We start from the raw sequence: 25,581 nt of genomic DNA, 5'->3' as shown, positions 1-25,581 counted from the left end.
CGGAAAGCATTGTTTCAAGGGCAAGTGGTCTGAGGCGGGACAACAGGGGTGAGGGCGGCTGGTGAGGGGCTGAGGCTGGTGCCTCGCGCTCTGTATCCATATTGTGCATGGAAACCATGCTCCACCTGGCAGCCATCTGACCTGGGGAAAGTGACCCAATGTTGTGAGCATGCATCATCTGTGAACTGGAAATAAGAAATATGACGACCTTACAGGGTTGCCGGGAGCATTAAATTACTTTGACGCATGGAAAAAACTGAACACAGACCCTGAATAAGGTCCAAGAACTAGCTATTATTATAGTTAGTATTATTATCAGATGATTATTGATGGTTTGAAGTATGACTACTGCTATGACAGAAAAGTTCCCATAGCCATGATGTTCTTTTTTTTTAAAAGAAGATTTATTTACTTATTTGAGAGGGAGGGGAGGGGCGGAGGGCGAAGGGGAGAGAGAATCTCAAGCCAATCCCATGCAGAGCACAGAGCCCAATGCGGGGCTTGATCCCACGACCCTGAGATCATGACCTGAGCTGAAACCAAGAGTTGGATGCTCAACTGACTGAGCCACCCAGGTGCCCTGCCATGATGTTCTTAATAAGCAAACTTAGCCAATGACTTCTAGAACAAACGTCACAGGCAGGGCATATGCCCACCGCTTTGTCTAGCAGAAACAGTTTAGTTATTAAGCAGCAAAAAGTCGCTCAGTTATGGAGGCAGAAGTCATGTTAGGAAAACCAGGAGCATCAACCTTCCGTGCACAACACACACGGCAAGGGACAAGAGCGGAAGAACAGGAGGCTGTTAGTGAAAGGGTGGTGCGGTGGAGAGAACGTGAGGCTTGGGCCCCAGAGACTTGTCCAGGTACACCCTACTAGCACACCGGGTGACCTTGTGGCAGTGTGTCACAGAATGCATGGGTCTCTGCGTTTCTCTTTCCTTGTCTTTTCGACAAGTCTGTGAGACAATGGGTAGCTCCACCTTGGCTCCACCCCTCTCCTGGGTTTATGAGACTCTAGGAGCTGGAAGAAAAGTGCACAGAATTGCAGTCAGATTCCTGGGGTCAGCCTCTGAGATCCATGATCCGGACTCATCACTTAGGAGGCCTTTGCCAGCTGGCCCTCTACGTGCAAATGACCCGCGGCCATCTCCTCTTCTTTTAGTAGTCCACACACGTCCCGGGGGAGCCAGATGTTGGCAAGAGTCACTAGTGAACCATGAGGCCGGCCAGAGCCGCCATGAAGCTAGAGGCGTGCTTGACGCGGAAGCGTATGTCGGGATGCAGCAGGGTTTCCGATACTTAACGCATGACCAGAGCATCACCTGGGCTCCCAACGGTGCAGGAAATCATGAAAAGGATTCATATTCATGCATGTAGTGAATTTCCACATTAAACTGTTCTTAACTTCGAGATAAAACACGTTTGCCTCTGCATTTCTTAGTGCTCAACTTATACCTCCTCTGAAAGAACAGAGCTCTTACTAGGAAAGGAGAATTCAAGGATCAAAACCTCAGAATTTAAATCCCAGCATTTGACCAGGAAGGACGTACCCACAACGCTTTGCCTCCATTTCTATGAACTGTATGCTCTAACCCCGAACTGTACAGTGCAACATGAAAACAGGTACTCCTGATCACCAGGTTAAATGTATACTTTATTTATTTTGTTAAAAAATATTTTATTTATTTGACAGAGAGAAAGCAAACACAAGCAGGGGGAGCAGCAGAGGAAGAGGGAGAAGCAGGTTTCCCACCGAGCAGAGAGTCTGATGTGGGGCCCTATCCCAGGACCCTGGGACCATGACCCAAGCCAAAGACAGACGCCCAACTGACTGAGCCACCCAGGAGCCCCTAAATATATACTTTAAAAATACTATTTTTCTTTGCTTCCTACTCAATTTTTGGAGTATACTTAAAAAAAAAAAAAAAAAAAAAAGAACAGGGCACCTGGGTGGCTCAGTCGGTTAAGCATCTACCTTCAGCTCAGATCATGACCTCAGGGTCCTGGAATCGAGCCCCACATCGGGCGCCCTGCTCGGCAGGGGGCCTGCTTCTCCCTTTCCCACTCCCCCTGCTTATGTGCTCTCTCTCTGTGTCAAATAAATAAATAAAATCTTAAAAAAAAGAGAGAGAACAGACTGCTATCAGAGTTTTTGTAGTTAGAAAGAAAAAATCCCTTAAAAATGGGAATAATTTGAAGAGACAGCAGTTTTCCCACCGCAATATATAATTTAGGTGTGGAGACAGCCTGGCACTAATTCACACCTCTCAGAGTTAAGGATTTTATTTTTTTAAGATTTTATTTATTTATTTGACAGAGAGAGACACAGCGAGAGAGGGAACACAAGCGGGGGGAGTGGGAGAGGGAGAAGCAGGCTTCCCGCCGAGCAGGGAGCCCGAAGCGGGGCTCGATCCCAGGACCCTGAGATCATGATCTGAGCCGAAGGCAGACGCTTAACAAATGAGCCACCCAGGCGCCCCAAGGATTTTAAAAAGACTGACAGAATGATGACTGCTACTTGAAGTATTTATGGCTTATTTAAGGGCAGATATGTAGAGCTTAGTGTTGAAATGGAAAAAACAGGCCACCTTGCCTTCACAGAAAAATGACTCCGAGATAGAAAAACCTAACATGTGAATTATAATATCAATATTCAACTCATTTTCTTTCCAAGCTATTTGGATTAGGTTTCAAAACTCAGTAGGCCAGAAGAGACTTAGAATCATGTTTATCACCTCAAGAGACTCCATGTCGGTCTAAGAGGGCTCTAAAGGAAAAAAAAAATGCTAGAAATTATGACAATTTCTTTTCAGTTTGCTGGTAAAGTTTCCCTGTTGAATAATTAGGGTTAGACATGGTGGGGGTGGGTAAGGATACTGATTCCCAGGAGTTCACATGCTATTAATTTCTTTTGAGCACCTCTGTGCCTTTTTTTGCCCCTTTTCCTTATGATTGCCCTACGGCAGGGGTTAAGATGGGAGGCATGGCTTTGGCTTCTCTTCTATCTCCAGGCTAAGATCAGAAATGCCCAGGGGAGCAGGATGGCAACATCACCAATGAACAAAGCAGAGGATGGTGACCTGGAGGTTCCCTGCTTCTCCCCTCCAGCTGGTCAATGCTGAGAGGCAACAGAGCCAAGTGGGGCCCAAACTAATGATTTTTCAAAAGGGCCTGGGTATTTTAGTGAGATTGCTTGATTTTTAAATAGCTTATTTTAAAAAACGTTCTGGGGTCACCAAAATGCTTTTCGCTGTCTTGCATTCCATTGGCAGGGCACCTGCTTGATGGCTGCCAAGGCCACAGGGCTGTTGGTGGACCAATTCAGTGGTGTTATCCAGGAGTGATTTCCTGATGTCCAGCCCAGAGCCTCTTCGTGGACTTTGTAAGCACCTAATTCCTCATATCAGATCCTTTTCTGCTTTAAGACAGGATGGTTTCTTGTCCTTATAACTGAATCCGGACTGGCAGCTAAATATAACATACCAAATTACCACTTGGAGGGGAAACCTGGGTGGCTCAGTCAGCTAGGCGTCTGCCTTCAGCTCAGGTCATGATCCCAGGGTCCTGGGATCGAGTCCTGCATCGGGCTCCCTGCTCAGTGAGGAGTCTCCTTCCCCCTCTGCCCCTCTCCCCCACTCATGCACACGCACTCTCTCTTGCACTTGTGTGCATGCGTGCAAAAATGAGTAAAATCTTCAAATTACAACTTGGAGATACAATGCCAAAGATTCATCTCAAAGAAGTCACTTCAAAAAAAAAGAAAAGAAAAAAATACAACCGATAACATTAATGTTTTTTTCCATCCAAATGTATACGAAACCATATCATCATAAATCAAAGTTACAAGAATTATACCACAGCCTGGGAGCATGCAGAGGTAGCTTCCACAATGGCCAGGAAGGAGGCAGTTCTGGATGGTGGGGGAACATTATGAAAACCCAAGAACTGAATGCTTCTGGCCAAGAGTCTGGATACTGACCCACAACCATTGCCACTAAAAAAACCCCCCAAAACCAAAACCAAAAACCCAGCCAAAAACACTTTTATTCTTGTGCTGAAAATTCTAGTAAATACTTTAGTAGCAAGCATATCCAATTACATGCCCCTGATAATGAGAACAGTAGCAAATAGTAAGAAATCACCCTGGCTTCACAGAGAATTGTTTTTGACCTTGCAAGGACCTTCCTATGACTTTCCAGACATATTTTGAGCTGCTATTTATATTTGAGAGCAAAACAATGGTGTTTAGCTCTACCCCAGAAATAGGAAAGCTGTTGCTAGACTAATTTATGTAACAAATTCGGACATTCAAGGTACACATTAGTGTAAGGTATAGGTCACTTTAAATTCTTCTAACCCAAGGAAGCTAGCCAAATTTCTTTTATAGTTCTGATGAGTTGAGTAATTTATAAAGGAGCCTTATTTGTTGGCCCCTCCAGCAGAGCTATCTAAATGGAAGCCACACTAAGATTGATGGCTCCCCTTGTTATCTGTTTCACTTCTCCACACCAAGGCTGGCTGCCTCACCTGCTTACACCCCCCCAGGCTGTATCTAGCGGAGAGGGAAGAGAATGGCAACAGAAAACAATTTCTACAGAAGCTCCAGTGACCAAATCTTAACTTGCCCAAAGACCAAGCTAGAATCTACAAGCATGCGTATGTTACAAATGAGTCTACCATACTGAGTCCTCTTTCTGCAAGCGAGCCACGCTGCATCCCTGGGTGTGGAAAACGATGTACAGTGTAAGAAGCAGTTTACCTGCACAAATATGACCTTGATTCTCAAGAACTAGATTTTTAACAAGAGCTAGTTCCCATTTAAAGATAATTATTAAGAACATACATAGTAGTCCGTGCCCAGTGATTGGAGCTAGTTACAAAACTGCATATATGAAAAGAGAGAAAATCAAACAGCTAAGCCCACAGACAACACTGTGATCTCTTTGTAAGGATATCTTCTATTATTAGAATCAATGTCTGACAATGTTTTGTTCAAAACGCAAACGTATCTAACTAATCCACTCTCTATTTAAGAAATTACAGTAGCCCGCCCAACACTCAAAATGTTCAATCATTACGTGTTTGAGTTGCCCATCTCTGCTGTAAGAAATTATCATAAACTTTGTGGCTGAAAATGACACAACTTATTATCTTGCCGCTCTGGTGGTCAGAAGTCCTGAAATTCAAGGTGTGGAAGAGCTGTCTTTCTCCGGGAAGGCTCCAAGGGAGCATCTGTTTTCTTGCCTTTTCGGGCTTCCAGAGGCTGCCTGCATTCCCGGCTCAAGGCCCTGTCCTCCACCTTCATGATCATGGTATCTCCCCTGCCAGGTAAGTATTGTCCTCCACCTTCAAAGCCAGCCGTGTGGCACCTTCCAATGTCTCTCTCTGCCCTCCACTTCTGGAATCATGTCTCTTTCTCTGACTCTAATCTTCCTGTCTTCCTCTGACCAAGACCCTGTACATAATCAGACTTTACTGCTTGAGGACAGACTGGCATACAGTTAAGGATTTTTAGGAAGGAAACATTTAATGTAAACACTCTTAGCTTCCTTGTGGGTTTTGAATTTTGTGCGACCCAGTGATCTATGAAGAAACATAAGCACACAGTTGTCTACCACTGGAGTGTTAATGAAACAATATATATATATATTTAAAAAAAAGACCCTGTGATTTCACTGGGACAACCTGAATAATTCAAGACACTCTTTCCATCTCAGGATCTTTAATTTAATCATGTTCACGAAGTCCCTTTTGCTATATAAGGTGACACATTTACAGGTTCCAGGGTTTAGGACAGGGACAACTTTGGGGGGGCCATTATTCTGCCTATCACAGTCACTCAGGTCACTCAAACAAAAAGAGAATATGCAAATATCTTTGCGGCTATTGGCAATATTAACCAGGGGTACCTGCTTTAAAAAGCCATTCATAAGAAATTATTAAAAGAAAAATGATGAAAGATCGGTCTTCTTCCCTAGGACCAAGTACATAATTTCAATAGGACATAATGATTAACCGTGGAGAAAAATAAGGAAGGTTTTCCCCCAGACGTGCTTCTTGCCCTAGTAAAAAATCAAGCAAGTTCTCTCTTTCTCTTACCTACAGGGCAGGTGACAGTCACATCCTGGGTGCCAGGGACAGCATGTTCTCAATTCAGAGATACCTGTCTACCTGCGATGCTGATGTGGTAATAGCTGGATTGGTAATATGATCGCGCTAAGTCTCACCTGTTTGAATAGAGCGCAGTCCTGTCGTGTGGACAATGTTCATCGACATATAAGGAAGATGACGAAATAGTGGTTGCCAAGGAAGCAGCTTCAAACAGTGACGGGGTGCTAGGCACCAGGTCCGGCCTGTGTCGGGATCCTAGTGCTGCATAATAAAAGCACAACAAATGCTCATGAATCTCCGTAAGAAATGCTGCTTTATTATCTATAATAATTTAAATCGACTCCAAAGCATACGTATCAGGTTGCAAATTAAATTATGAATTCACTTCGCTCTTCTGAACTGCCACAGACATGTAAAATAGCTTCTTGCAAACAGGTTAACCGAAAAGGAGATGGCATTAACTTACAAAATGGCTTATGGAAATGACATTATGAATGTTCTTTTAAAAACCTAATAAAGTGATTTACTGTTTCAAAAGATGACATAAAAAGCTCGGAGGAGTTTAGGAGATAATTCGACAAAGATTAACAGGGTGACTGGCAAATGTAGAAACACACAGGGCACCTGCTTCCCCTCCCAAGGATATGCACATATATATCATTCTCAATGTAGATCTAAGTACTCAGACTTTTTAACAGCCAGGAGACAAAGGCTTCCCAGACTAACAGTCAGCTCTCTCTCTCGCTCTCTTTTTAAAGATTTTATTTATTTATGTGAGAGAAAGAGCGAGAGAGCATGAGCAGGGGGAAGGGCAGAGGCAGAGAGAGAAGCAGACTCCCCGCTGAGCAGGGAGCCTGATGCGGGGCTTGATCTCAGGACCCTGGGATGGTGACCTGAGCTGAAGGCAGATGCTTAACCGACTAAGCCACCCAGGCGCCCAAGCCAGCTATCTCTTAAACCCCTTTGTGCCCATACACATCTTTGAACATCATCCACGGCTCTTCTTGGCCTCATATTTTAAGAGCCAAGGCTGCCTTTTTAAAAATGAGAAGATTCCTACTTCCTTTTTGAAATATAGGTGCATGGGACGCCTGGGTGGCTCAGTCGGTTAAGCGTCTGACTTTGGCTCAGGTCGTGATCTCAGGGTTCTGGGATCGAGCCCCACGGTGGGCTCTATGCTCAGTGGGGAGTCTGCTTCTCCCTCTCACTCTGTCCCCTCCCGCCCCAGCTTGTGCTCTGTCAAATAAATGAATAAAATCTTAAAAAAAATAAATAAAACGTGGGTGCCTGCGAAAATACTTATTGAGGAAAGCAGAATATTCAAGGCTGAACAGTGACCCACGCCCACTCTCTCTGTGTGTCTGTGTGGATTCTCTCTTTTTCTTATTGGGAGATCATTTTTAATCATCCTCACCTAAACTTTGGACAAATTTGTATCCCTTATTGCCAAGCCTGTCAGAGACAGTGTTTTAATGACAGACCCAGTCACCAAGAACAGAGCTGCTTAAAAAATACACGTGCAAGTCCCCAGTGAGAGAACACTGTGGACCTAACTGTTATGCAGGAGTCTGTCCTTCAACTTTTCACACTGAGTTTCATTAAACCCAGGGAGATATTTTTAAATTTTTATGAAGATTTAATTGACATAGAACATTGTATTAATTCTAGGTGTCCAATGTGATAATTTGATACACATATTTATTTTTAAAGATTTTACTTATTTATTTGACAGCGAGAGAGGGAACACGAGCAGGGGGAGCGGGAGAGGGAGAAGCGGGCTTCCCGCGGAGCCGGGAGCCCCACGCGGGGCTCGATCCCAGGACCCTGCGATCAGGACCCGAGCCGAAGGCAGACGCTTAACAACTGAGCCGCCCAGGCATTCCTGATACACATATTTATTGTGAGATGATCATCACAATCTAGTGAACACCCATTACTACATATAGTTACAACATCTTTTTCCTTGCAATGAGAATTTTTAGGATCTACTCTCTTAGTAACTTTCAAACATACAACAGACCTGTTAACTGAAGTCACCACCATGCTGGACTGTGGATTCAGGCGACAATGGGCTCAAAATCATGCATTTTTAGGAAGTGTATGAATGGAAAACAGTCCTAATAGGCACTATTGCATGAGAGTGAGGTTTTGGATTTGGGGTTTGAAGAGGTGTAGATGGAGGGGTGGAGCGAGGCACAGAGGGAAAAGGGGTAGGCACAGAAGGGCTGGACTCTGGACTGGGAGACTGGACACACTCTGAATGTGTGAGACAGTGCAACTCTGATTCAGGTCAAAATAAAGAACTGCCATGATGAATAACAGATGGTAATAGTATAAAGACACAAGTAACCAAAGAGCTTTACATGCAAAAATTAGAAAGGCTTCAATGTAATACGACAGCTGGCTAGCAATCTTTAATATACTTGGTCCCACCTTCTTACTAAGTACAGAGAAAAATACTGACATAATAATATTGGAAAGTGCATCTGAAAAATAACCTCCCATCAGAGCTTAATGAAGTGCTACTCAACATAAGGCAGGTGGGGCTGGACAGAAAGGCTCATGCAGACTCTGGTCTTGACTTCATGAGCCAGAGACTACGTGAGTGATACAATACAGAGAGACACGATCTGTCCAGGCACTTGGACCAGGCACTGGGGAGCTGAGCCCCAATTTTTAAGGAGCAGCTTTCTGAAGCAGAGCTGTTTCCTCAAGCTCTCATATCCTTCAGTTTTTAAAAAACTAGCATGGTAGACAGAATTCTAGGATGATCCCCAGTGACCTGCACGCTTGTATCATCTCCCTCTGAGCGTGGGTGGGACCAGTAAGCATGAGGGGACTCCTGTGATTACCGCAACTTACACGGCAAAAGGAATTCTGCAGATGTAATTAAGGTTACTAAGCCGTTAACTTCGAGTTAGTCAAAGAGAATACTATCCAGGTGGGCCTGGCCTAATCACTTGAGCCTATTAAATCTGTGTCTGGAGGTCAGAGATATGAAGGACTGACTTGGAAGGAAGTCTCGGTTTGAAGATGGAGGGGGCTGCCTGGTAAGGAACGTGGATGGTCTTGGGAGGCGGGACATGGCCCGTGGCCATCAGACAGGAAGGCATGGGGACCGCTTCCCTACAACTGCAAGGAAGTGAATTCTGCCAAGCATGTGATGACCCTGGAGGAGGATTCTTCTCCAGCACCTTCAGATGAGAATGCAGCCCAGCTGACACCTTCATCCCAGGTTTTGAGACCCTGATAAGCTGTGTCCAGCAAGCCAAGGCGAGCCTGACCAGATTTCTGACTTACACACGGTGGGCGAATAAATGGAGGTTCTACTAAGCTGTTGACGTTCTGGGTAATTTGCTACATGGCAAGAGAAAACGAATACACCCCAGAACACGGACAGTGGCACAAAAGAGAGGATTAAAAATTCGATGGGAATCTGGCGATGACTTGGTGCACTATGAAAAGCGGAGCCCCCAAGTACAGAGCATTATAAAAAGGCCGAACACTGCAGCAAACTTTGTACATCAAGAGAATTGTCCAGTTAAACTCATTTTTGTAATAGAATGTTAACATTTTCAAAGAATATGCTCAGTACGTTTTTCTTCGACTTTCAGAGGCCTTTTTGGGTGAAGTTTTAAATTCCTTTAAAATTCCTTTAAAATTCCTTTAAAATGAAGCAAGGGGCGCAAGAAGTCATCTGCAAAAAAAAAAAAGCGCAGTAGGTGCCAGACTTCCCAGTTCTCCAGACTTCCAGGATGTTATGTAGTGTATATATTATGCACCCCTCTCTCCCCCCGGATTAACAACTGGACTCACTGCTCTAACTTCAGACGTCATACGGAGCATACTAGTTTAAAGTTTAACTGATACAGTTTAAAAATCAGTTAATCCTATTTCCCAGACTGCAGACACCCTGCAGTTTTATGTGTGCCCTAAGAAGACCAGGCCGTGTGGTAGGGGAGATGCCAGGGCAGGGAGGCTTAGGGAAAGGGTTGTCACTGACTGCTAGAAATTGCAGCCAGAGCGAGGAGCAAGGGCGATTCATGAACTCCTTTGCCGAAAGCACTAAATCTGGGTATCAGCTGTTTTCGAGGAAGATGAGAAAGAAGGAAATCCCACATGACACAGGTGGATAGGTGCTGCAGATGGGCATAGGAATAACACCCTATTCTAACCACTCTCGGGGAAAGGAAAGCCCGAGAAGAATCTAAGCAAAGGAGAAGAAATTCTCAGGAAATGTTGGGATTCCCCAAAGAACATACTGATAAAAAATAAAAACTCTAAAATGTCACTTCCTCTTTTAGGATTAGAAGAGAAAAAACCTTCATGATCAACTCAACAAACAAGGAAAAGTATGTGATAAAATTCAACACTCACTCCTGATAAAAACTTTGAGCAAACCAGGAATAAAAAGGTACTTCCTTGACCCGATTACGGGTATCAAATACAGCCAACTTCTTTCTCAACAGTGAAACATGAGAGGCATTCCCTTTAAAATCAGGACAAGGCAAGGCTGCCCGCCATCGCCACTTGCATTCATCATTGTTCTAGAAGTCCTAGTTGGCAGGTGAGGAAGGAAGGGAGGAAAAAGAAGGGAGGGCTACGAGAAACAGTAGAAGAAAACCCAAGTCTTAAAAAGACACTATTTGGAAAGACCAAAAATACATGTCTATGTCTCTATCTCTATATGCATTTGAGAATAAATCTAACAAAAGGGAGGTGTATTGGACAAGCAGGAAGAAAGTTACAAAATTTTTATTAAATTCATTAAAGATCTAAGTAAATGGATAATTCATTGTTACATTGTATCTATATGGATGTATAGGGATGTGTGTATACATATGTATATAATGCATATGTGTGTTTGAAACACACACACACACACACACACACACACACACACACTGTATGCAGACACAGAACAAGGTCCAGTTGTAAAAACACAAAAAGGCTCAGATGTGTTACTTCCCAATAGTGGGGTTATGGATCTTTATTTCTAAATATCTTAGTACATATTCCAACTTTTTTTTCCCTATCAACCACATATTATTTATGTGTTTTAAAAATTTGTAGTGGGGCGCCTGAGTGGCTCAGTTGGTTGGGCGACTGCCTTAGGCTCAGGTCACGATCCTGGAGTCCCGGGATCGAGTCCCGCATCGGGCTCCCTGCTCAGCGGGGGGTCTGCTGCTCCCTCTGACCCTCCCCCTCTCATGCTCTATCTCATTCTCTCTCTCAAATAAATAAAATCTTAAAAAAAAAAAAGCTTTCCATTAAAAAAAAATTTGTAGTAACTGTGTCATACTGTGAATATCCTTTTGAAAATGAGTTAAGAGACTTGGTTTCTTTCTATTTTTTTTTTTTAAGTAAGTTCTATGCCCAATGTGGGGCTTGAACTCACCATCCTGAGATCAAGAGTGGCACGTTCTACTGACAGCCAGCCAGGCACCCCCCATCACCTTGTTTCTTAGGTATATTCTGATTGTTCTACTGTGAATCTACATCACCTCTATAAGCAAAATCAGAAGGACTTCTTTTTCTTTTCTTTTTTTTTAAGTGACATGTCTTTACCGTCTTCGTCAAGGCTGCTGAAACTCTGCCCCTCGGTCAGCAAGTCCCTCTTCTCGTCCTTCCACTCCTGGCTAATTGAGGACACGATCTCTTGCGAGGTAGCCTTCAGGGCGGCGATGGAATTGCAACGTCTTTTAGAAGGTGAGGCCTTCAAGGCTGGACAGGAAGTAAAAAGGAGAGACAAAGATACGGTAAAACCACATTAACTTTTTTTTTAATTAAAATTTTACTTATTAACATATTAATCATTATTTGAGCAGAATGCAAGACACTTTGTTTTATATACACGAGGAAAGGAAGATGAAACTGCGTTTTGGCAATTTTGTCTACAATGACTTGACCTCAATGAGAAGATCCTAGAATACATGCGAACTGGAATACGTCTCTAGATTTTGAAGTCAAGTCTTACCTGAGGTGAGATTCAAACGTTCTGTTGCTAAAGGATATTTTTTTCTGCCTCCAAGCAATGTTCTTCCGGCAAGGGGAGGAGGTTGGGTGGGTTGGTAAACGCAGATGGTAAAGCAAGGAGAATTCTCATGACCCTGGTTTTATTAACTTGGGGACTGGGAATTTCTAAACATGCCAATGTTTAATCTTATACTCATGAAGCCTAATTTAGCCAAGTTACTTCTGGTTGCTTTTCGCTTTTAAGTGACTTTCCACTGAAATTTCCTGCCCTCTGGGTCTTTTCTAGGTCACGGCTACGTCAGATGTTATCATTCACTCCCGACCTTTGTCCAAACAGCATTCTCCAACTTCAGGAGTGTGCTGGGAACCTGAACCAAGGCAAATGGACTTCACCATCCATTCTGCTCGTTGAAGGCTGTCCCTTCACCTCTGATACGTCAGTGGGAGCGGCTTTGGCTGCAGCCAGACCATCCCCACTTCTATGCAGTCTTTGCTGCAATAATTCTTCTTGGCTTAACACTGTTAGAGAATTTCCTTGGAGGAGAGGGAGTGAGGGAAGTTGAGGCTTATTTATGCTTTCCCTGAATTGGTTTTTGGCAGAGCCTCTCTCCACCTTTGGAGCTTTGCACAGAGGGATAACCTGATAGCCGATGCATTAGAATGATTGTGTCTGGCCTTGGGAAGCTCTCCAGAGCTTAGATTACGATGCTCATCTGGGGCCTGCCCATAGGCAGCCTGCAAGAACTTAACTGGACAAGGACTTTGGGGCACACAAATGGGGAAAGAATAGTGAGCATTCTCTCCACTTAAAGAGAAGGGAAAGTTTATGTGTCCTTTGAGTAGTCTTAGGACCATAATAATATAATCATCATAATAAATACCTCCTGGAGAAGGCTTTAGGGTATGGAGGCCAACATTCACACACCATATCTCAAACTACCCACGTGGTTGTCCGAGGGAGGTGGGCCCTTTTGTAGGTCCAACAGCTGAGACTGGAAAAGTTGCTACCTGCTCAAGGTCACAGAGCTAGAAAGCATGAAACCCCAGGTGTTTGTCTTCTGTTTGAAGTTGTCTAGACTGCTGTTCACTTCCTCTCTCTAGAGGATTCTATTTCCTGGCTGATGTGAAGGGGAGAAAAGATAAAACTAGAGTTAGGGGTTTTTTTTTGTTTTGTTTTTTTGAGGGGAGGGCATTTTGAATGTTTAAAAACTGATCAAAATGGATTTTAATGGAAAGTAAGTGGACCAAATAAGTCACATTTTCCTTAACACCTCATCCTATCAAAACAGCAGCGACACCTGCTTTCCAGGCGTGAAGGGATTGCACACACGGGCTTCTGCTTTAACGTTCTGTCTGCTAACTCTTATAAACCCTCAACTCTTGTCTTCCAACATAGTGTTTTAAAACTTTTAATCAGAGGATCTCAAATGTGGTTCAGGGACTACTAGAGGCCCCCGAGACCCTTTTAGAAGGTCTGCAATCCTAAACCTATTTTCAAGGATGCCTGGCTGGCTCCGACCCATACAGTGTGTGACTCTTGATCTTGGTGTTGTGAGTTCAAGCCCCAAGTTGGGGATAAAGTTTACTTAAAAAAATAAAGTAACTGTAAAAAAACTATTTTCATAATAATATTAAGACATAAATTGCCTTTCTCACGGGTTTTCTATGTGCCACATGACCCTCTCGCCACAGACTGAATTCAGAAGCAGATGTGAGAATCTAGATGTCATCTACGAACCAGAATTGGGGATTGGAAAAAATGAAAAATGATGCCACTTTTCTTAACGAACTTGTTTTAGGAAATATTACTTTTCATAATTATTTTTTATGTGAAAATGATTTTTACCTTTTTGTTGAAAATGGCTTACTTTAACATGCAATTTTTTAAATTATTACTTTGTGAGAATTAACGAATATTTGGCATTTCCATTTGACATTTTCCTCAATTTTAAATGATAATATGGTAAATATTGCTAGATATAGCCCACGTGTGTGAAAGCCATTTGAGGTCCTCAATCACTGGAAAGAGTATAAAGTGGCCCTGAGACCGAAACATTTGAGTACTACATAGATGTTAGGTCAATGCGATTCTCTAAACTGAGAAATAGCTGAGGTCAGAAGAAAGTTGTCAGCAGCAATGAAACGTGAACTAGAGGAAGACACTCGGAAAACTGTGTGTACGTGTAGTTCACAGAGGAGAAAAGGCCAAGAGCTATGAAAAGAAACAGCTCTTTGTTTTCTTTTAATAAGATTTTATTTATTTATTTGTCAGAGAGAGAGAGAGAGAGAGAGAGAGAGAGAGCGAGCGCACAAGCGGGGGGAGGGGCAGGCAGAGGGAGAAGCAGACCCCCGCTGAGCAGGGAGCCCGATGCGGGGCTCGATCCCAGGACCCCGGGATCATGACCTGAGCCGAAGGCAGATGCCCAACCAACTGAGCCACCCAGGAGTCCCAACTCTTTGTTCATTATCCGCATCACATACAACGAGGAGCGGGGAGGACCCAAAACCAAACCCCTGCTGGGACCACATAGCACCTAGATGGTGAATCTTCCTTAAAGGAATGATTTAAGACTCACTCATGGGATAAGACTTGAATCTTGTAAAAACTGAAGGCTTCAGGGATTTCTTTTGACTGGATAACCTCAAAAGATGGTTTGGGTTGCATGTCACTTTGTTTTGTGCTGCAGAAACTCCTGGATTTGTTTTTGGCTAAACAACGTCTGGTGAGAGGTATCCTGTGTCCATTTCCAGCCCTATATCCTGCCACTTATCTGCCTCTACACTTTACTGCTTTTCAACTCACCTAGCTGCCATTCCTAGAACCTACCATGTCCATTCCTACCCCTGGGCCTTTGCACATGCTATTCCTTCACCTCAGAGGTCCTTCTTGCCTCTCTTCCTAATGAATGCTAAGTTATATTTAGGGAATTACTTTAAATATTCTCTCTGAAGCTCTCTTGTGGAAGAATTGGTCTTATTTCTCTCTGTGTACCTATAGTAGTGTATGCAAAAACTCTATTAACAATGGCTTCATTGGGGGCGCCTGGGTGGCTCAGTTGGTTAAGCGACTGCCTTCGGCCCAGGTCATGATCTCAGGGTCCTGGGATCGAGCCCCACATCAGGCTCCCTGCTTGGCGGGAAGCCTGCTTCTCCCTCTCCCACTCCCCCTGCTTGTGTTCCCTCTCTCGCTGTGTTTCTCTCTGTCAAATAAATAAATAAAATCTTTAAAAAACAAACAAACAAAACAAAACAAAACACAAATGCTTCACTAGATTATACATCTGTTACATGTTCCAATCCCTGACCCAAAAATTATTGAGGAACTAATTCACTAAAAAAACCCTTCCTATGTTATTAATGGTTGGTATAGTGCTAGGCACATCACAGGTGCTCAAAGTTAGTTGAATGAATGCATTCTTGTTCTAAAAATCTTACAGCAGTTGATTTTTAACAAATTAATGTACTATTATATTCCTTTCAGGAAGCTAAGTTTTAGTGCTTGAGACACATGATCTGGGTAGGGAATTTCAGTGAGGTTTCAACATTACGACGACTAATATTTCTAGAAAAAAATTATACGATTTTGCAGGTATTATTACACTGCCCGTATGACTCAGTTCTGGGGTGGAATGAAAGGATGTAATAAGACTTAAAAAAGTAATTTTAGGAATTCTTAATCTCAGGAAACAAACTGAGGGTTGCTGGAGTGGTGGGGGGGAGGGATGGGGTGGCTGGGTGATAGACATTGGGGAGGGTATGTGCTATGGTGAGCGCTGTGAATTGTGCAAGACTGTTGAATCACAGATCTGTACTTCTTAAACAAATAATGCAACATATGTTAAAAAAAAAAGATAGTAGGAAGGGAAAAATGAAGGGGGGAAATCAGAGGGGGAGACGAACCATGAGAGACTATGGCCTCTGAGAAACAAACTGAGGGTTCTAGAGGGGAGGGGGGTGGGGGATGGGTTAGCCTGGTGATGGGTATTAAGGAGGGCACGTTCTGCGTGGAGCACTGGGTGTTATATGCAAACAATGAATCATGGAACACTGCATCAAAAACTAATGAGGTCATGTATGGTGATTAACATAATAAAAAAATTAAAAAACCCCGACAAAACACACAAACACACACACACACACACAGTAATTTGAAAGAAGAAACGTGAAGACTAGGTACTGTTTTCTTGAGGGTGGAAGTGAGGAGGGGAAATTTTCACCTACAAAGAAAGTATGCCTTTAAGCTTAAGGGCTTGAATATAATCACAGTTGATAAAGCATCTTAGTTATACATAGTTATATATATATACATTTAGCTTTTAAAATTTTAGGTTTGTATTTAGTTTTTAAAATTTAAATTAAAAAGTTATTATTGAAGTTTAACTGACATGCAATTATTTTAGTTTCAGGTTACAACATATTGATTAGACATTCTATACATTACTCAGCACTCACCACAAGAAGTGTAATCATCATCTGTCACTACATAATATTATTGGCTAGACTCCCTATGCTGTACTTTTCATCTCCATGACTTGTTTTATCTATCAAAGTTTGTACCTCCTAATCCCCATTATCGATCTTGCCCATTCCCCACCTACATCCTCTCCGACAACTGGCAGTTTGTTCTCTGTACTTAAGAGTTGGTTTGTTCACTTGTTTTTTTAGATTCCACATATAAGTGAAATTATATGGTATTTGTCTTATTTCACTTGGCATAATGCCTTCTAGGTCCGTTCATGTTTTTGCAGATGGCAAGATGCCATGTTTTTATGGCCGAATAATATTCCACCGTATATACACACTGCATCTTTATCCGTTCATCTATGGATGGACACTTGGCTGCTTCTATGTCTTCGCTGTTGCGAATAACGCTGCAGTAGACACAGAGGTACATGTACCTTTCTGAATTAGTGTTTTCATTTTCTTTGCGGAAGTACCCAGTAGTGGAATTACTGGATCATACAGTATTTCTATTTTGTTTTTTGAGCAACTGTTTTCCACAGTGGCTGCACCATTTTGCACTCCCATCAACAGCACACGAGGGTTCCTTTTTCTCTACATCCTCGCCAACACTTGTTGTTTCTTGTGTTTCTAATTTTAGCCATTCTGACTGGTATGAGGGGATATCTCATTGTGGTTTGATTTCCATTTCCCTGATTATTGGTGATACTGAGCATCTTTTCATGTGTCTGCTGGCCATCTGTATGCCTTCTTTGGGAAAAAAGGTCTATTCAGGTCCTCTGCCCATTTTTAAATCAGATTTTTGTGTGTGTGTGTTGAGTTGTATTAGTTCTTTATAGATTTTAGATATTAACCCCTTATCGGATATATCACTTGCAAGTATCTCCTTCCATTTAGTAGGTTTCTTTTGCTGTGCAAAAGCTTTTTATTTTGGTGTAGTCCCACGAATTTTTTTTTTGCTTTTGTTTCTCTTGCCTGCAGAGAAACATCCAAAAATATTTTGCATAGAGTGATATCCAAGAGATTACTGCCTATGTCTTCTTCTAGGAGTTTTATGATTTCAGGTCAGGTCTCACATTTAAGTTTTTAATCCATCTTGAGTTTATTTTTGTGTATAGTATAAGAAAGTGATCCAGTTTCATTCTTTTGTGTGTTGCTGTCCAGTTTTCCCAACACCATTTGTTGAAGACTGTCTTTCCCTCACTGTATATTCTCGTCTTTGTCGAAGATTAACTGACCTTGTGGGTTTCGGCTTACTTGTGGTCTCAGTCCTATACTATTGATCTCTGTGTTTATTTCTGTCCTGTTTTGATTACCACAACTTTGAAGTATATCTTGAAATCTTAGATTGTGATACTTCCAGCTTTGTTCTTCTTTTTCAAGATTGCTTTGGCTATTCAGGGGTCTTTGTGGTTCCATGCAAGTTTTAGGATTATCTGTTCTAGCTCTGTGAAAAATGTTTTGGTATCTTGAAAAGGATGGCATTAAATCTGTAGACTGTTTTGGGTAGTATGAACATTTTAACAACACTGGTTCTTCTAATCCATGTGCATGGAATATTTTACCATTTAATTGTGTCATCTTCAACTTCTTTCACCAATGTTTTATAGTTTTCAGAGTATAGGCATTTCAACTCCTTGGTTAAGTTTATGCCTAGGTCTTTTATTTTATTTGGTATAAGTGTAAATGGGATGGTTTTCTTAGTATCTCTTTCTGCTACTTCATTATTATTGTATTGAGATGCAATGGATTTCTGTATATTAATTTTGTATCCTGTGACATTAATGAATTCATCAATCAGTTCTAGTAGTTTTTTGGTGCAGTCTTTGGGGTTTTCTACATATATAGTATAACGTCATCTACAAATAGTGAAAATTTGACTTCTTCTTTGCCAATTTGGATGCTTTTTATTTTTTTTTCCTGTCTGACTGTTGTGGCCACAGCTTCCAGCACTACATTGAGAGTGGACATCCTTGTCTTGTTCCTGATCTCAGAGGAAAAGCCCTCAATCTTTCACCACTGGGTATAATGTTAGCTGTGGGTTTTTCATGTGTGGACTTTATTGTGTTGAGGTATGTTCCCTCTAAACCTGCTTTGTGGAAAGTTTTTTTTTTTTAATCATGAATGAATGTTGTAGTTTGATCATATGGTTTTTATCCTTTTACTTGTTAATGTGATGTATCACATTTTTATATATCCCATTAGAATTTGTTGTGCATTTAGGTATGCAAACCAATAACTATAACTACACACACACACACACACACACACACACACGAATAAATCTGTGTCTATAAGAACTAAATGGACCTTTTTAAAAAAGATTTTATTTATTTATTTAAGGGATGCCTGGGTTTCTCAGTCGGTTAAGTGTTTGCCTTCAGCTCAGGTCATGATCCTGGGGTCCTGGGATCAAGTCCCACATCGGGCTCCTTGTTCAGGAGGGAGCCTGCTTTTCCCTCTGCCTGCCGCTTTCTCTCTCTGACAAATGAATAAGTAAAATCTTTTAAAAAAAAGATTTTATTTATCTGAGAGACAAGCATGCATGTGTGTGTGCACATGAGTGAGGGGAGAAGCAGAGGGGGAGGGAACGGGAGAGGGAGAGAATCCCAAACAGACTCTGCACTGAGCACGGAGCCTGTCATGGGACTCAATCTTGATCCTGAGATCATGACCTGAGCAGAAATCAAAAGTTGGACACTCAACCAAGTGAGCCACCCAGGCGCCCCCTAAATGGACCTTTAATATGATTTTTAAAAAAAGAATTTATTTATTTATTTGACAGAGAGATAGAGAGAGAGCACAAGTAGTCAGAGCGGCAGGCAGAGGGAGAGGGAGAAGCAGGCTCCCCACTGAGCAAGAAGCCTGACGTGGGGCTTGATCCCAGGACCCCAGGATCATGACCTGAGCTAAAGGCAGCTGCTTAACTGACTGAGCCACCCAGGCGCCCCTTTAATATGATTTTTATTGTACATATTATTCCATTAGATTGTCCCATAATATATTTAACCAATATAAGGCTGGCCATTTAGGCAGTTTCTAATTTTTTCCACCACAAAATAGGACTCTAATGATTATGGCATCAGTAAATACCTAATGGAATACTTAACCATAATTACTAACTCATCACAGCTTTTGGAGATAGTCCAAACCCTTTTAATAAAAATCTTACAAAGATACACACAGTGAAGTCAGTGAGTACATGGTAAAAGTAAAAAAAAAAAAAAAAAAAAAAAAATCCTAAGAATCTTACCTTGAATTTTCTTGAAAACTCTGGAATTCATAAACTTTAGAAATCTGTCAGCATAAAAGCTTGGTCGATGAACTGAAACAGTATCCTGAAAATACAAATCAGGTGTCACAGGTTTACCTCTCAGATCATTTCAAGCTAGAAGAAAGATCTACGCAATTGGTTCTCTGTTAGCCAATGTCCTGAACCAGAAGGCGTGGATGTTGGCAGCCCTGTGACCCGTGGTGCCCAGAAGTGAGGCTGGGGAAGCAGGCATAAGACAATATGGCAAAGAATCTAGATATTCATGATGAAAGAGAGTACGAAGAGGGGCCTGAGAGAGCTAGCCAAAGGACGCTGCTTTATAAAGCAAAATAGCTAATTCTCATTCCATCGTGTGCCATGTGGGGCTTTTAAATTCTTTTTTTACATACAGGCAACCAGTGTTTCAAGTGTCATCTAAAATGAAGGATTTCGCTTTCGGTCGGGGACAAAAACTGGGGACATAAGCAAGCAAAACAACTCTAATATAAGAGTGACATCTAGGTTAAAACAAATAGTGTGGTTTTGTCTTGTAGTAATCAGGTGCACGGACACTGGGAAGATTCCTTGGGGACAAGGCTGACTGACGACCTCTGTTATGCTGAATTATCTACTAATTAGATAGAATTGAACTGAATTGAATTGTTAACTCAATTCTCTCGTGCTTGGCAGGAGTCTTCAGGACTGAAGGGGCATTTTATTACAATCCAGGAAAGGAGATGGATGAAGAAGCTAATTCTCCATGTTTATTCAGTAACCACGTATTTACCATCCAAGATATACATTTCTAGAAATAGTAAATGTTCTGTTTTCATTCTAAGTTTGTGGATTCTAATAAAAAAAGCTCTGAAAATTTAAGTTTAGATGGTATAAAGCATCCGCTCTGGGTTTGGAATTAAAAACCCACATTGGACCAGAGGTCTGGAGCCCTGGTTCTGATGTTAGTTCTAACTTTAATAAGCTGTGTGATATAGGAAGAAGGCAGTGTCTTGGTGCCTCCATTTTTTTTTTTCATCTGTAAAACAGGGTGTTACGGGAGGCATAAGGTAATTCCATAATCAACATGTTATGAAGGACACAGTATAGAGAAAGCCTCTTTGACCAAGGCATATTGGTCCTCTAGACCATCAGGGATGCTGGAGATGTGGGAATTTCCGGCTGGTTTGACATGTAGCTCCTGTATGAAATGGACACATACAATAAGCACAGTAACTTAGAAATATCTTAAGGTGTAAGATGATTAAGACTCAGACCTTGCCTTCCAAGAGAAGTTGGACGGTGTTTCTCTTTGGTATGAAAAAACATTGTTTAATTATGAGGTACATTTGCAAACAAACAAAAATGAATCTTATTTACTGCTTACAGTTCCACAAATATATGATCAGTACAGAGATGCTCTTAAAAAAAAAAAAAAAAAAACACCAAAAATGGAAGATGTGTTTTAAGTAGACAAAGGTAGGGGCCTCTTAGCAGCATCTGACCAGTTGAGAACTAGGTCATTCACATCAGAAATCTTAGTCTGGTAACAGGGAATTAACCTTGTCTCAGAAAACAGAGGGGAAATGTGTCTATTGTCTTCCTTCTATGGTGAAGGCATTATGCAGTCTCCACTTTTGTCAGGAAGAAAAAAAAAATGAACCCACCATCTTGGCCTTTAAATAGAAGGAATCTTTGATCTGAAATAATAAGCCTACATTTAATTCTTAGAAAGAAACCTGTGACCCTTTTGTTTACAAGTGCATTCTGATGAAGCCCATTCCTTAGCCTGTGGACAAAATGCAGATCTTTCAGGCTGAAAGGTTATTACCAGTCTTCCACAGAACTGAGGAAGTGGGTGTTCTTTCCAATAAAGGAAAAGAATAACATCTATAATTTATCTTCTTTCAAAGAAAAGCATCTGCTCACATCTTTAAAAAAATGTGCGAGCAAATCTTTGATATATTCTTTGGAGGTGTCACTTCGGGTTATTAACTGAGGGAGGCTGAGGCTAGTAAATATTCTGTCAGCAGCAAAAAGTTCAAATCTAACATCCCGAGAGGAACGTGCATGTGTCTATGTGTGGTGAGAGAGAGCGGGGGGGGGGGGGGGCGGGGGGGGCTGGGGGAGGGAGGCTGCTGCTTGATAATTGATTGTTTTCTTCTGTTATGCAATTCTGAGTTCAACAGACATCTTCATGCCAGTCAGTCTTCGTCATGTATACATCCGTAACAACTTGTAAGTTTTCACTTATGTCTTTATTGTGTTGGAACACTCAAGGGCATTATTTTATTTAATCCCTATATCAGCCCTATGAGGCAGGTACTAGGTGCTATTACCATGTCTCTGGTACAGATGGGAAACCAGGTCAAGAGAGGCCAAATCACAAGCAATGCGTCTAGATCACATGGTTAGTAAAGTGGTGAACGCAGGGTTCAAATCCAGGGCCACCAAAGTCAGGTTCAGACCACTCCACAGCTTGGTCTTGTGGGAACCTCATTTCAACTGTACTCCTGATTTTGCCGCTGCCTATGCAAAGAGTCTCCCCCTTTTGCTCAGCATCCTCTCCTTTCGTAAGTGGGTCCTTCAGATTTCACACAGAAATGACATTTTCTCTGTTGACACGACTTCTTAGACACACCCTGAAGTCTGAGAAATCAGAAAAAATATATAGTCTAACAAGGAACATGATAAACACATACCCCATCATAGACGAGAGCTTTCCAGGAATGTTCTAGCTTCTTCATTAACCTAAACATAAACAGACAGAAAAAAAGGAGAATGTAAAATCATCCCCATTTGGTGGATTTTCAGTACCTTTTGTTGATTTATTTTGAAATAATGAAAGGCTACTTCCCCAAATTTCTTACCTATATGATTGCAGAATGTCAATAATGCCCATAAATAAAAGTAGTTTTTCTCCCTTATGGCTTTTAGCTGGAATGCCTCCCATTCTGTTGAGAGAGCAAGAGAGAAAATATTTTACAACATATTATAATGGGAAGTTAAAAATCACTTCTAATAAATAGACTGTAAACAAAAATGGACAACTTTAAGAATTCTGGACTCACTTGCCCTCTTTTTTTTTTTTTTTTTTTGGTTCGGGTAAAGTCTTCCTGGGAATCCTGAATGCTGACCTTCCCACACAGGAGAATGAAACTATAGCTGTCAACTCAGGACAGCCTGATGGCAAGAATCCAAACAAAAAATTATTCCTATTTTAAAACCATGAGCACGAATTTTTAAAGTATTTTGAAATACTGCCTTTTAAAAATGCAACACTTTTACATATTTGCTGTGAGATGTAAAATATTTAAAAGAACCCATTCCTAGGATGCAAAGGACGCCTATTAGCATCTGGCACACCTTTCCAGTGTCAATGTGGGTGTATATGTATTTATTAGTCCACCAGAGCAATGATTATCATGCTTTATAACCTGAGTTTTTCATTTGCTAAATGATATACACTTGCTTGTACTCAATGCTAATGTGTTTTTTAATGGCTGTGTAGTAGTTCACTATACTGATTGATATAGAATACTTTGTTTAATTGATTACTGGGCATTTAGATAGACTTACAAGCAAGGATTTTTTTAAAAGTTTGATATGTATGGATTTCCTGTATAAAAGTGAAATATGCCTGTGATTTAGTCATTGTTGGAGACAATGTTGGAGACTCCTAGATCTCCAACACTAGTTGGAGATCTCCAATCACTAGTGGCCAAAATGATGCCTTCCGTTCAGTCTCCTGTACAGCTGGTAAACACACGTGACAGTCAGCCATTTCAGTAATTCTCTTTGGTTGCAATTGTTCCTGTTAGTCAATATGTACTTAATATGTGCAAAGTAATCCTGCAGTTATGAGCACATCTGGCTGAGGCAAGAGACCACATCTGCCAGGGTAGAGGATCTAGAATAAGAGAATCCTCTTATGCAGATGAGAAGGTCTGAATTACGAATGTAATTCCTATCATGTGCTTGCTTAAATACAAATTTATTCAAATTCAAAGTATATTCTCCCTATTGTGGTAGACGTTTTGAATATGGAGCCAAAGGGCTTAAAAACATTTTCAGCCACTGTTCAGAAATGGAGCCATTTGAAAAAAGAAACCACATGGGATAAAGAATGGTAATAACTCGAAGAATTGTCATGCATCTAGTTACCCGGAGATGAATAGAAATGAAGACTGCTCAATCCATGTTAGCACCAGGTAGGAATCCGTTCTCAAAGAGCCACCATGAAGGGAACGTGATTTCATTTAATTACCCATCTCTGTGGGCTGCCACAACCAGGAGGGGGGGCAGGTGGGTGGGCACACTTACGTGTCCAGGTTCTCTGTGATGATGCCATCTCCAGATTTCCCCGGACCCTGGATGGACTCCATCGCTGTGGAGTAGAGGACCTTCTGCATCCCAGATCTCTTAGCATCAGGCACATTTTGTGAGTTCTCCTCTTCTTTCTCTTTGAGGGAATGGTCCAGGATGTGGATTCCCAGCAAAAGGCTATAGTCCATGATTTTGAAGCTTTCCAGCACCTGAGTAAGAAAAAGAACCAGGAGGCCGGTCAACTGAAGTGGCTCCTAAGTTTCATCTGCAGAGAATCAGAAAGCTCTAGATACGCAGATGCACAGCTCCTGCGTCCCTTCCAGGGGATGGCTGATAGAGGAAAAATCAAAATAAAAACACTTGAGGTTATTATTAGGTCATATTCAATAAGGATTATCACAATGGCTCCAAGATGGTATTTTTTTATGCAAATCTAAAGCAAGCACAGCTTTTCCTAACCCTCCATGAATGCTTCACTCGTGACATTTATTGAACACTTCCCACATGCCAGGTTCTAAGTAGGTCACTCAGATCCAAACTTCATAACTCTCTGAGCTAGGTACTATTATTGTTTCTATTTTACAGATGAACAAATCGAGACAGAGGGAGATAAAGTAATCTGTTCAATATCACACCGTTTATAAGTGGCACTGTCGGGATGTGAACCCTGGGCAGTCAACTCCAGTGGCCATAGTCTTAAACACCAGAGCACATGGTCTCTATATGCATGTATCCTCCTCAGCATGAGGACTCAGCTGGAATGTGTTTTTGTCTGGATTCTGTTCTCCAAATCTTAACCTCGCTGGAGTTCTGTGGTCTCCTTTGGAAAGCTGGTCTTTCACAGTTGCCATTAGGTTCCCAGTAGAAGTGTTTTTAAAAATTAGGATCTCAACAAACAACAGGACTTCATGCTTAGTTACCCACTCAGCAAACAGTGGGGAAGAGAAGAATTAAGAGTAGCTGGATGCAGGGCGCCTGGGTGGCTCAGTCGTTAGGCGTCTGCCTTCAGCTCAGGTCATGATCCCAGGGTCCTGGGATCGAGCTTCGCATCAGGCTCCCTGCTCCGCGGGAAGCCTGCTTCTCCCTCTCCCACTCCCCCTGCTTGTGTTCCCTCTCTGGCTGTGTCTCTGTCAAAGAAATAAAAAATAAAATCTTAAAAAAAAAAAAAAAAAAAGAGTAGCTGGATACATACAGCCAGACAAAGAAAGGGAGAGATGCTCTGACAGGAAAATGGCGGGAGATAAGGTCAAGGGAAGAGGCATTCAACATGGCTTCCCAGTGTAGGTGGGGCTTCTTGCATGGAGGAAGAGTATTCAGGAGGGTATGAAAATGGGGCATTCTCCTCTATGATAAAGTTCTTCTCCTCGTGGGTTGTATATGATTCTCCTCTCCAATAGGTTTTTTAATGCCTGGCATTTCTCACACAAAGCTGCTCAGGTTATCAAAACAGCCCAGAAAT

At 41.8% G+C, this 25,581-nt stretch overlaps 1 protein-coding gene across 6 annotated transcripts in view; it reads right to left on the bottom strand.

Annotated features, from left to right (window-relative positions):
* PIP5K1B (phosphatidylinositol-4-phosphate 5-kinase type 1 beta) overlaps positions 1-25,581 on the bottom strand; it is a 293,743-nt gene that overhangs the window by 61,631 nt on the left and 206,531 nt on the right. For all 6 annotated transcript variants that reach the window (XM_028117386.2, XM_028117382.2, XM_028117385.2 and 3 more), the window contains 6 exons: positions 24,120-24,331; positions 22,667-22,750; positions 22,499-22,547; positions 19,803-19,887; positions 11,681-11,836; positions 6,229-6,373 (listed from right to left, as the gene is read on the bottom strand). In XM_028117386.2, coding sequence (XP_027973187.1) covers positions 6,229-6,373; positions 11,681-11,836; positions 19,803-19,887; positions 22,499-22,547; positions 22,667-22,750; positions 24,120-24,331 — 731 coding nt within the window. The remainder of the gene's footprint in view (positions 1-6,228; positions 6,374-11,680; positions 11,837-19,802; positions 19,888-22,498; positions 22,548-22,666; positions 22,751-24,119; positions 24,332-25,581) is intronic.

Source organism: Eumetopias jubatus, unplaced genomic scaffold (assembly GCF_037043125.1).
Source record: "Eumetopias jubatus isolate StellerSeaLion01/CBP00866 unplaced genomic scaffold, mEumJub1_p1.0 scaffold_15, whole genome shotgun sequence".
Lineage (NCBI taxonomy): Eukaryota > Metazoa > Chordata > Mammalia > Carnivora > Otariidae > Eumetopias > Eumetopias jubatus.
Note: the sequence above shows the minus strand (reverse complement) of the source record. Positions and strands in the feature narration are given on the sequence as shown.